Source organism: Ctenopharyngodon idella, chromosome 11 (genome assembly GCF_019924925.1).
Source record: "Ctenopharyngodon idella isolate HZGC_01 chromosome 11, HZGC01, whole genome shotgun sequence".
Classification (NCBI taxonomy): domain Eukaryota; kingdom Metazoa; phylum Chordata; class Actinopteri; order Cypriniformes; family Xenocyprididae; genus Ctenopharyngodon; species Ctenopharyngodon idella.
Window position 1 is genome coordinate 22,712,767 of NC_067230.1, and position 11,837 is coordinate 22,724,603.

At 37.8% G+C, this 11,837-nt stretch overlaps 1 protein-coding gene across 2 annotated transcripts in view; it reads right to left on the reverse strand.

Annotated features, from left to right (window-relative positions):
• igsf21a (immunoglobin superfamily, member 21a) overlaps positions 1-11,565 on the reverse strand; it is a 220,966-nt gene extending 209,401 nt beyond the window's left edge. Inside the window, exon 1 of one of the 2 annotated variants that reach the window (XM_051911709.1) lies at positions 10,985-11,565. In XM_051911709.1, coding sequence (XP_051767669.1) covers positions 10,985-11,123 — 139 coding nt within the window. In that variant the 5' untranslated portion in view covers positions 11,124-11,565. The remainder of the gene's footprint in view (positions 1-10,984) is intronic. The other variant, XM_051911710.1, reaches the window with a different exon arrangement.
• Between the last annotated feature and the right edge of the window lie 272 nt (positions 11,566-11,837).

An 11,837-nucleotide genomic window follows, 5' to 3' on the forward strand; every position in this document is an offset into this window, starting at 1 on the left:
TAGTATGTTGCTAGTTGTGCACTACAGTGTTAAACACATCACTTCCTACTGCCAGTGGGTGGCACTATTACTATAACTGAATATTGTCATGTAGATGTGTTCAGGGCAGCACTCTTCTCAAACATGTGATGTCTGGGGCAGATTGGACATTGTATGCCTGGTTTACAACAACTTCCTGTTTCGTGGCGTTAATCGCCTACATTAGCACTTAGCCAAGTGTTGCATGATTTAACGTGTTTCTAGCATGTTTGGAACTTCATGGCATATTTAAATCTGTTTCAAGGGTGAATTACAGTGTAAAGCATGCCATTTCCTGTTGCCAACAGGTGGCACTATGACTAACTTAATATTTGCATGTAGATGTGTTTCAGGGCAAGACTCTTGTCACACATGTGAAGTCTGGGGCACATCGGACATTGTATGCCTGACTTACAACAGCTTCCTCCTTCATGGTGAAACATAAGACTTTGTCAAGGCCTCAACAGATACACCGTTCAACGAAAACTTTGCAATTTAACATCGCTAAGGCCTTAAGATTAGACTGACCAAATATGATGTTGTTCTGGTTAAATCTCAATGAGTTAATCACAGTGTAAATCATGATATTTCCTGTTGTCAGCAGGTGGCGCTATGACTGTAACTGGATATTGGAATGTAGACGTCTTCAGGCCAGGACTCCAATAAAATATGTGAAGTTTGAAGCAGATCGGACATTGTTTGCCCGAGTTACAACAACTTCCTGTTTAATGGTGAAACATCAAATTTTGTCAGGCCGCCATGGAAAACTCTAGATCTTTGCAATTTAACTTCGGCCTTTAGATTACACTGACCAAATATGATAATGATCTCATCAAAGCTCTAGGAGGAGTTTGTTAAAATACAACATCTAGAAATGGCAAAAACTGCAAAAAATTTGCAGAGAAAATTCAAAATATCTCACTTCCTGTTGGGTTTTCAGATTTTGGACCCAGTGAATTTTTTGTAGGTATTGGGATGTTACACGTTTCTACCAAATTTCATACCTGTACGTGAAACGTAGCGCAAAGGGCACTTAATTGAAATTTTGTAGGTGGCGCTATCGAGCCATTTTGCCACACCTAATTCTGAAACCCATATCAGATGTAAATTGTGTGCAACACATGTGCAAAGTTTCATGAGTTTTCGAGCATGTTTAGGCCCTCAAAAATGCGATTCATTTTGGGGAAGAAGAATAATTGACCGAGCAATTACCATCGGTGCTCGGGCCCTAAATATGTCAAGATAATAAGTTCCAGAATGTGTTCTTGAAGTTCTCATTCACTGGGCAGCACAGCTTGAATGATCTTCGTAAGTACAGAAATAAAAGGAAAAGTAATCTTGGAAACGCTCTGAAGAACATCACTCAGTAAATGTCTATGTGTTTGTGCCAGCGCTGCATCCACTCCTGCAACAGAAGAACTTCCAAGCAAGACTAGAATCAAGATTATTAGAGGTTCATTACTGAGAAGCTCATGTCTGAACTTTGACCTCCCAGGATTTCAAATGAATGCGGTAAGAGATTAAAATCAATATACAGCACAATAACCTTGAGAAATCAATGCATAAACTCCTTTTACACCTTATTAAGAGCAAAAGCGAGACTATAAGACAAGTCATTTGGCCAAATTTTTAAATAATTATCTCATAGTGTGAAAACAACAATCCTTACAATGGCACAAAAAAAAAAGAACTTAGTAATATAAGTGATATGAAGTACACAGACAAGCGAAATATTTATGAAGGCCATGAGATTTTAAGAGGCATGAATCAGTTTAAGCAAGCATGCAGCATCCAGAATCTGTGGCAAGTGAAATGCAGGTCACTGAATTTGGGAAGCCATGGCTGCAGGTGGAATTTAAAGGATATGTGAATGTTTGCAGGGGAAAGCCACTGACACTGCTGGAGAAAGATGCATATTACTACAAAACGTTACAATTATTCTGTGCGTGATCTCAGCAGACATGTTACTATGAAAACAAAACCAAAACTGGGACACTTTATGCAAAATCCTGGACAGGACGCGTCCTGGGAAAATGGCACATATGGTCACCCTGCACTAAACAGCCATTTAATTTGCTAAAAAACAACAACATTTAATTCCAACATTTACTGCTAGAAACTAGGAGATGTAGAGTTTGCATGTTTCTGAGCTTGACACTACCATATGAAGGATGCAAAACAGGGAGAACATGCAAACTCTACATCTCCTGCACCAGCTGGGACTTGAACCAGCAACTTTCATGCTACCCACTGAGCCACCATGGTGCACAGGACGCAATATTGTATCATCAAAAGTCTAGTTTAGTCACGATTAATCCCACTGTGGCTTCATTCAAATGCCAAACAGTAGCTCAAACATAAAGTGTGGCTTTTAACAATGCCAAGGTCATGGGTTCAATTTCCAAGAAATGCATAAGCCGATTGTGCCTCGCTTGGGCTGCGTCTTGAACAAAAGGCTGCATTTGAACACACCGCAAAGACTACAACTGACTGACAACTAGCATGGATTCTGTGCCTGTGTGTAAGAGGATAACTATCAAAATAAGGTATCAATTGTCTATTGTCTTCATTTAAAAAGAAAAAAGACGAACTAGGACTGCATACAAACAGTAAACAAAGTAGCACTTGCGTACCATTTTGAGTATCAATCATACTTTCTTCATTCCAGGCGGCTCATGTTGTTATGAAAATATTCACATATTGGAATGCTCAGATAAGATGGCGTAAAATTAGAACAGCCTTCTGTCTGTGCCATCTTGACTTCTTTGCTAGTTTTATCACTTTTGCTTTTAACTGAACAGCCAATCGGAGTGATCTCTCTCGCAGACGGCCCTGATGCCGATTCAACAAACTGCCGCTGACTTAAGCCCGACTAGAGACGCCGATGTGTGGAACATACCACAAAAACTAGCCTGATAGACGCTCGCCAACAGCCCGACGGCGGACCGTCAGCTTGGTGTGTCATGACGGCCCTAATTCATTTGGAAACCATATATGTATTTTCCTTACCAGGTCAAAATAGACCTGCTATATTGTGAATTAAATGTGCATTACTCAAAAATAACTTCTTGTTTATTGAATTGCTGCATAAGATGGCCATATAAAGATTATATTCAACACAACAGCACTCATCTGCTCATGTGCTATTGCCTTACTGAATCCCTGCAGTAATGCTCTGCTGTAAGTGTGTGTATGATTATGGAAAATATTAACTTATTCATCTAATCTGATGTTGCAGCCATATCCTGTACAGCCACAAAATACATCCTAATGTTTTTTTTGTCTGTCATGATGAGAGCCCTTCATAACATGATTCAGCTGAAGAGATGCACATCCTTTGCATTAGAGACTCGGTGATGAGCTCAGAGAAGATGAGTGAAGAGCTTTAGATGGCTTCTACTCTCTGCTATTGTCATTCAAAGCATTTATTGACACAACCACTTATCTAAACAATGTGAGGAGACAGGAAGCTGCCCCTTAACCAACCTGTGGAGCATTGAGCCGATCGTGAGAAAAACCTGTGGAGCACTGAGCCGCTCGTGAGAAATTAACTTTATTAGGCCTAAATAGTAAAAATTATGAAGATTATTAATTGTAGTCTATATATTACAATTAATTATTCAAATCACAACAATAATTATATATTATGATAGCACTTTATAGTTAACCAATAGAAGCTTATTGTAAAGTAAAATTAATTAACAATGAGAAACACCTGTTACAGTATTTATTCATCTTCATTAACGTTACAACTGTTCATTTTTAGTTAATGTTAGCTCAGATCCATTAAATAACATTAACAGATACAACTTTTGATTTTATTAGTGTTTATTAGTTTTATTAAACCCTATTCACATTAACATTAAAGGGATAGTTCACCCAAAAAAGAAAATTCTGTCATCATTTACTTACCCTCAAGTTGTTCCAAACCTGTAAAAATATATTTTGAAGAATGTTTGCAACCAAACAGCATTGACTTCCATAGTATGGAAAAAAAAAAAAATATATATATATATATTATGAAAGTCAATGGTGTCCCACAACTGTTTGGTTACAAACATTCTTCAAATTATCTTCCTTTGTGTTCAGTAGAACAAAGAAAAGTTTGGAACAACTTGAGGGTGAGTACATGACAGAATTTTCATTTTTGGGTAAACTATGCCTTTAGCTTTATAATGCTTTAGAAGTATTTATAATTTTTAGTTCAACTAATGTAGTTAACTGTTATGAAACCTTATTGTTAAGTGTATTATATAATTATATACATTTATAATACAGTAAACTTTACAATAGAGAAATACCAGATGTTAAATGACAAATATAAAAACATTATTGTGGCTAATTGGACAGTACATTTTGTACTATTATGTGTACATGGAATTTTTCTTTTCTTTTTAGCTTTGGTGGCAAGTCCTAGTTAATATTTATCCCTTACTAAATGCGAAGGCCAGTGAAAATGTTTTTTTAAAAGAAATGCAGAAAATGTAAAATTTTAATTTCCTTCCCATTCAGCTTTGAATTTGAATTTCAAATATTCCCCATTATGTTTGAAATAAAACTGGTCTGAAATGTAAGTGTCACAAGGGTCATCTGTTCTGCCACTGACCTTGCCTTTTTGAGAAACGAAGACAGCTAGATGAATTAAATCTGAATTCATTTGACTGTAGTTTCAAAACATCTGTCCAGAGTTGACAATAGCTTTGTCTGCAAACGAAAAATTGTCAAAGGTAATCAATTTTCAGCACAGGGCTGCCAAATCCACAGCTCAGCACATAGCCATGTAATCATTTAATTTATGCTTGCAAAAACAAAAGACAAAGCTGCCCAACTTGAGCAAATTTCCATGTCAAAGGACAGGCATGCCAGTAAAGATCACCTCAGCCTGCTCATTAATCAGAATCATTTTCGCAGGTGCACAGATACGAGCATCTAAACACAAATAAACATTGCAATGCTACTTGTTAACAGTCAGCACCTAGTATCTTCAATTCTAACGAATGGTGCTGATGAAAATATAGCTGAAATAAATCCATTTATCTCTGTCCTCTGATCCTGAAATGATAGTTTAATGAAGCAGTACTGTAAGTACAGTATTGATGCACTATTCCACCCTTCTATAAACAAGAATTTTTACAGCCACGCTGCATTATTCAATATGTGCTCTTCTATTCTCCCCCTGCTGACTGAAGCCCTTAAAGCTTTTATACAATACAGCGACCTGCTTACACCAGTATAGTTTGCAGAAAGCATTATGTTCTCTGTATGACAAGGAGTACAGGAACACAGCCGGTATGGTACAACCGTCAATATTCAGATGGATTATGTTTGTTTTCGTTTGCTGTTAAGAAATGGCAGCATTGGATTGGGAAGCCCTGAGCTCTGTCACCTTTCCAATGCCAACAGCAGAAACAGGAATAATAGAACATTTATTAATATTACCATGAACTGCACAGACTCGAAAACAATATGCAAAATTGTTAACATGACATAGGCTGAAAAGGAAAATTGTCAATTTTGGTTCTAAATGTCTCTTGAATTTCAATGGTTTCATGCTCTCAGCAGCCAAAAACTCACTGCACAAACCATATGTATCTTTGGGGCAAAATGAACCTGTATTTACTTAACCTGTATTTACTTTGTTCACAGTTTAATGTCAAGATACCAACTCAAATACACTTTGAGTATTTAAAACAGATTTTACCAAGTGACAGATTAATTTCAGACAATTTCCCCCCCAAATTTGAGTTGAGTTAGACACACTGCCTCTGACATCAACAGCAAAATGACACATGAAGTATTGCCTCCTGTTTTTAGTTTATATTGATTTTGCTATCTTAAAGGTAGTGTAGGCTATTTTTAAACACCTTTTGTTAAACTGTTTCAAACTCTCTTCACATCCTGATAGTAATCAATTACTGAAGTTATCTACATATTAAAACATGTACATATATCTTCTGTGGAAGTCTCAGAACCAAAAAAATGTTTGCCCAATCATTGAATTCAGTCCTACCTGCCTGTTAAAGGGTTAGTTCATGCCGTTCCACACCCTTAAGACCTTCCTTAATCTTCGGAACACAAATTAAGATATTTTTGTTGAAATCCGATGGCTCCGTGAGGCCTGCATAGCCAGCAATGACATTTCCTCTCTCAAGATCCATTAATGTACTAAAAACATATTTAAATCAGTTCATGTGAGTACAGTGGTTCAATATTAATATTATAAAGCGACGAGAATATATGTGGTCCGCCAAAAAAATAAATAAATAACGACTTATATAGTGATGGCCGATTTCAAAACACTGCTTCATGAAGCTTCGGAGCGTTATGAATCAGCGTGTCAAATCAGTGGTTCGGAGCGCCAAAGTCACGTGATTTCAGCAGTTTGGCGGTTTGACACACGATCCGAATCATGATTCGACACGCTGATTCATAACGCTCCGAAGCTTCCTGAAGCAGTGTTTTGAAATCAGCCATCACTATATTAGTCATTATTTTGTTTTTTTGGCGCACCAAAAATATTCTCGTCGCTTTATAATAATAATATTGAACCATTGTACTCACATGAACTGATTTAAATATGTTTTTAGTACATTAATGGATCTTGAGAGAGGAAATGTCATTGCTGGCTATGGAGGCCTCACTGAGCCATCGTATTTCAACAAAAATATCTTAATTTGTGTTCCAAAGATTAACGAATGTCTTACGGGTGTGGAACGGCATGAGGGTGAGTAATAAATGACATTATTTTCATTTTTGGGTGAACTAACCCTTTAACATGTATTCTGTAAGGCTATGCTGAGTTGTAGACAGAAAGTCACAGAGCGCCGCAAACATACAGCAGCTGCCTTTTACAGTTCCTCCTGAACCAAAACAATGTATGCTGCGTTCACACCATGTTGTAACCAAAATTACAAGATGGTAACCCGTGACATTCTACCCGGAGCGGTTCATGTCCTCAGACTCGGATTTAAGCATTTCTTTCAACACTATCAATGCCGAAATGAATCTGCAGCAGTCAAATGGTACAAGTAAGAGCTTTGTAAGTTGTTTATGTTCATTATTATTGTAAAGTTATGTGCTTCTAGACATGAGGTAGTTTAACGCAGCCTCATGATGCTTTGCAGACTCTGCTGTGTACGTTCATGTGTTTTGGAGGAGGCGTGGCTTTGGAGACGCTCTGAAGGCAGGGTGGGATCTTATGCTTTCAAAGCTAGCTTGCTATTGCTAGCCTCTCCAAAATTGCCTACCCTACCTTTAAAGGGTTAGTTCACACAAAAATTATAATTCTGTCATCAATTACTCACCCTCATATCGTTCCATCGATCATGTCTCTTCAGAAGACTTCAATTAAACCACTCGATTCATGTGGATTTATTCTACAATCTCTTTATGGACATTTTGAACCATTAGAGCTTTGGGTGAATAGACTTTCAATGTTGGGACAGAAATCTCTCAGATTTCAATAAAAATATCTTTATTTGTGTTCTTAAAAGTCTTACGGGATGGGAACGACATGAGAGAGAGGAATTGATGACAGAATTTTATGTTTTTTTCCCCATTGTTTTCCCCTGTTATTTGCACTCATAACAGCGTTGTTGCTCAAACAGCAAAGCATGATACTAGCAACGGCAAGCTCTTGGGTTCAATTTCCTGGAAAAGCATGAGCTGATAAAATGTATACAATGAGTGCAATTTAAATTGCTTTGAATAAAAGCATCTTCCAACTGCATAAATATAACAAAAATAGACCTGTGACCATTTTGTATTGTTTTTTACGAACCACCAGTTGAGAACTGCTGCTCTATGAACCTCTAAAATGTGGCTGATGAAACTGTTGAAAGAGAAAACTGACTACACTCAGTTCTGAAACAGATCAGCATTTGAATGTACTTGCTTTGATGTTTCATCATCAAAAGACATTATCAGATCAAAATTAAATTGATGTATCATGTTTTTGTACTGTATCTGCATGATTAGATGACATCTTCCTTTGTAACATCTAAAAATTCAAAGCAGATGATTCATATTCATTCCCCCCAATGCAACTTAACTGAGCCAAGACAGAAATAAGTGTGTTTTTGGACTGTTAGCATAAAGAGAAATCATTTGTCTTCCTTTGAATACTTCATTTGGAAGATTCAAGTTTGTATTGGGTGACAAAGAAGCTCCTGAAGGTCACATTTATGTCTTCTAAAGGAGGCAGGAAATCAAAGAGTGATTATTGAAGACTAAAGCTGGAATTGCCAACACCTGTCTCTGACTGCAGCTAGTGCACTTGATCATGATGGATCTGTTAGGGAAGAAGTCTCTTAAGAAGAGAAAATGGAGGAATCCACCGGGGGGTTGAATGGCTCAGTTGTGGAGAGCCGGCACTGCCCTGAGCTCTGAGGGGTGTAGAGGGTGATGGTGTGGGTCACTCCTAGAGTTAAAGGTCATTAGGAGTAACAGAACCTCCAGACGAGCTATATTTCTAGAAGATTTTTCCAAAGTCTGAGGTAGCCGTAATGTCAGGAGGGCAGAACAGCTCCTTGATGAAAGATGGATCCATTTTCTAAAGTATGAAATGTTGTCTTTAACTATTAAAAGAAACAGAAAGGAAACTTGTCCATTTGGATTGATCACGATTTTGAATCTTAAATGTAATTAAATGGCCATGTACAATCAGACGTCCTTGTCTACTGAAAGAGATCATAGTTGAGGACTTGCATAATAGATCATGTTTTGGCAGTGTTTTCAAGATCCGTCATACAGGTTTTGAATGACATGCCAGTAAATAAATGATATGAATCATTTATATCAGCTAGCCGAATGACAGCATTAATGAAGATCGCAAAGCAATACGGTTGTCAATCTTAATTTTATTACTGTCATCAAAAACTGCTGATCATAAAATTATGTGCAAAATTGTAAACCAGCCAGGCAGCAGGACACTGAAATGGTGATGGAAAGGAAATAGGAGGATGACAATGGCACTCAACCCATAAAAAACATCTCCTGTCCATTAATTGTGGCTGTAGACTGTCCATACCGCAATTTGTGACCACAACCTCAGCTGAACTTTGAGACCTGATGGTTCATGCAACAATAAATGATTCTCCCTGTCTCTCGCTCACTCACCATCCTGCATAATGCTCAGGTGGCCTGTATTAAAATATGGGACACGCCAACCACCAGTGCAGTCAGAAATTATGAATGATCGCTTCACTCTGTAAGGCATTATTTGCGGGACACCGCTGGAGTTATATCACTGCCTTTATCTTGATTTAAATATCTTTGTGGGGGTTTTGCATGTGGACGTGTAATCTTCCAGTACAGAGAGAATGAAAACAGCTGGGCGGGGTGAAGATGAGTACCATAAACGTGCCAGATGTCGCCCTGAGATTAGAACCTGAACACATCAATCATCAAGTACAACTGGGGATTTCAACCTTTAAAGTCTCAGGGACACCCCATACAGACTTTCAGTCAACTCAGAGTCCCCAACCTTAAGCAAATTCACAGCATATCACAATGGTTCAAACAGTCACCTAAAATTGTACGTTTAAAGTGTTTATTACATTTTCTTTCACTGTTTGCAAGAGAAAATAAAATAGTCAGCAATGAAAAATGTCACTAACTCACAGCAGTAATGCTTTCCTTAGTAAATATCAATTTTCCTCCAGGTATCAGGCTGTTACAGCATACAGTACATGCTTCGTGCATTATGTAAATCAAGGCATGGAAAGATTGGGGGTGGAAGAACATCTTGGTAAGAGTGAAACGAGGGGAAAGCTCTTCAGTGTGAATTTACAATATGTTCCTAGCCTACTTCCACAGTAGTTTTTTTTTTTTTTTTTTTTTTTTCCACAGTGAAATGAAGTTTAACATTAGAATAAAGTACAGAAAGTAAGAATACAGCACAACTAACTGCATTCATTACTATTACATAGGGTCAGTGTGTGAATTATTCAATGACTTTCAGGGGATTACTTTTTAAAGAAAATCTCTCAGTAATCTGCTTTGTTTCGCACTTCTGAATTGTATAACGGCGTCCCCATAGGCTATGTACAATTAATCAAATGTATTTTTTTTAAATGTGTATAAAAGACGACAAATAATGTGTAGGTATTGTCAATGTACCGCACTGTAAAGGAAAGTGAATGAGCAGTTTACTGTTGTCATGGTTACCTTCTCACGATGATTTCAGTTCATGAACGTCTATAGCCCACTCTGATTTGTAATCTAACTTTTATGGTTACTAGAAATGTACTAGAAATAAAACGTAATTGTTAAAGGAATATACTTTGGAACTCTACCAACTTCATTTAGAGAAGTTCAAACCTTAATTATGAGGGTCAAATTCGCCAGAAAGAGAAAATATTTAAAAAATAAACAAATTGGTAAATGACTCAATTGTCCCATAATGCAACACTACTGGTTATTATTTAGCCGAGAGAGAGAGAGAGAGAGAGAGAGAGAGAGAGATGATCCCTTGGTTAAGGTATGTCTCGTTTCATCCAAAAAAAAAAAAAAAAGCCAAATGTGTGCCTCTTTTCAGACTTACGAATCGTGCATATGTAATCATGAGATTTGATTATGAAATAATAAATATGATCAGAGTTAAAGTCAATAGCTCTTGGCACTAATGCGTTCAGCCTCATTTATTCCTGGGCGTCAGAATGTTCAAACGTCCTGCTGTTTCACAATGTACCGTATGAAAAATGACATTCACCCGGTGTCTGTGCTCTTACCCAGCCAACACTACCCCAAAGTACCGTGCCTGAAGCCTTGATATTCTCGGAGAATCCAAACTAAGCGGCGTCTCGCATAAAACGGACAAACTTAATCTAAGTAAATATGAAAGATGTCTCAATATGTGCGAGCACCGTTTTCTGAGGAGAATGTGTGTGTGCGGAATTCGAAACGCTGTGCAGAATTAATGTTTTCTACTATAAAGCGCGTAAAACACAACACAACAATTACTTACCAACAGCTACTTGCAGTAGATCAGCGCACAAGAGAAAACACAAAGACAGGACGGTCATCTTTCCCATATTTTGCAATAAATCCCAAACTCCATTTGCGTTTACATGCTCTCCGGCAGCTCGCCGCGTATTTCCCACCATTCCAAAGGGATGCGATTCCACAAACTGGTCATAATGCTGTCCAAGTGTCGGAGGGAAGATGGAAGTTTAAAACAAATGCGCACTTCAAAGGATGTAAGGTTGTTGGAGATTGCGTAAAGATTATTAAAAGCGTTGCATTGTGAAATAGTCTCCTCGCGAAGGCTGCAACCAACGTTTACGCACAGACGAGGATTAAAAAATAGATATGGATTTGGATGAAAATCTCTCTCTCTCTCTCACTCACTCTCTCTCTCCCTCCCTCCCTCTAGAAGCAGACACGAACACAGTCACTCGTGATCACTCGCTTTTTATTTCACACAATTTCCCTTAATCCTACTCTGGCTCCAAACCCTTCCCCTCTAATTCTGTCCACTAAGCCGATTTATTCGTGCTGGATTTTTCCCTACACTGAAAAGGTTTTGAAAGATCATTATAGGCATATACGTTGTGAGATGTCTTCCCCTGCATTAACTGCATAGAACCTGGAAAGATCAAGCGCTGGAAATGTTTCTACGAACAGCGTCACCTAGGGTATCTGCAAATGAACCCCACTCAGCTTCAGTGAGTTTTCATGTTTCACTAAGTTTTCGTGCATGCGGGACAATAGGGATGTCTGTGAAGATAAATAAGATAAATTCATTTAAAAATCTAGGTAAAAAAAAACATGTCAGGCTATTAGAAATTCATGTGGCATTCACACGTTTTTAAAAAGTA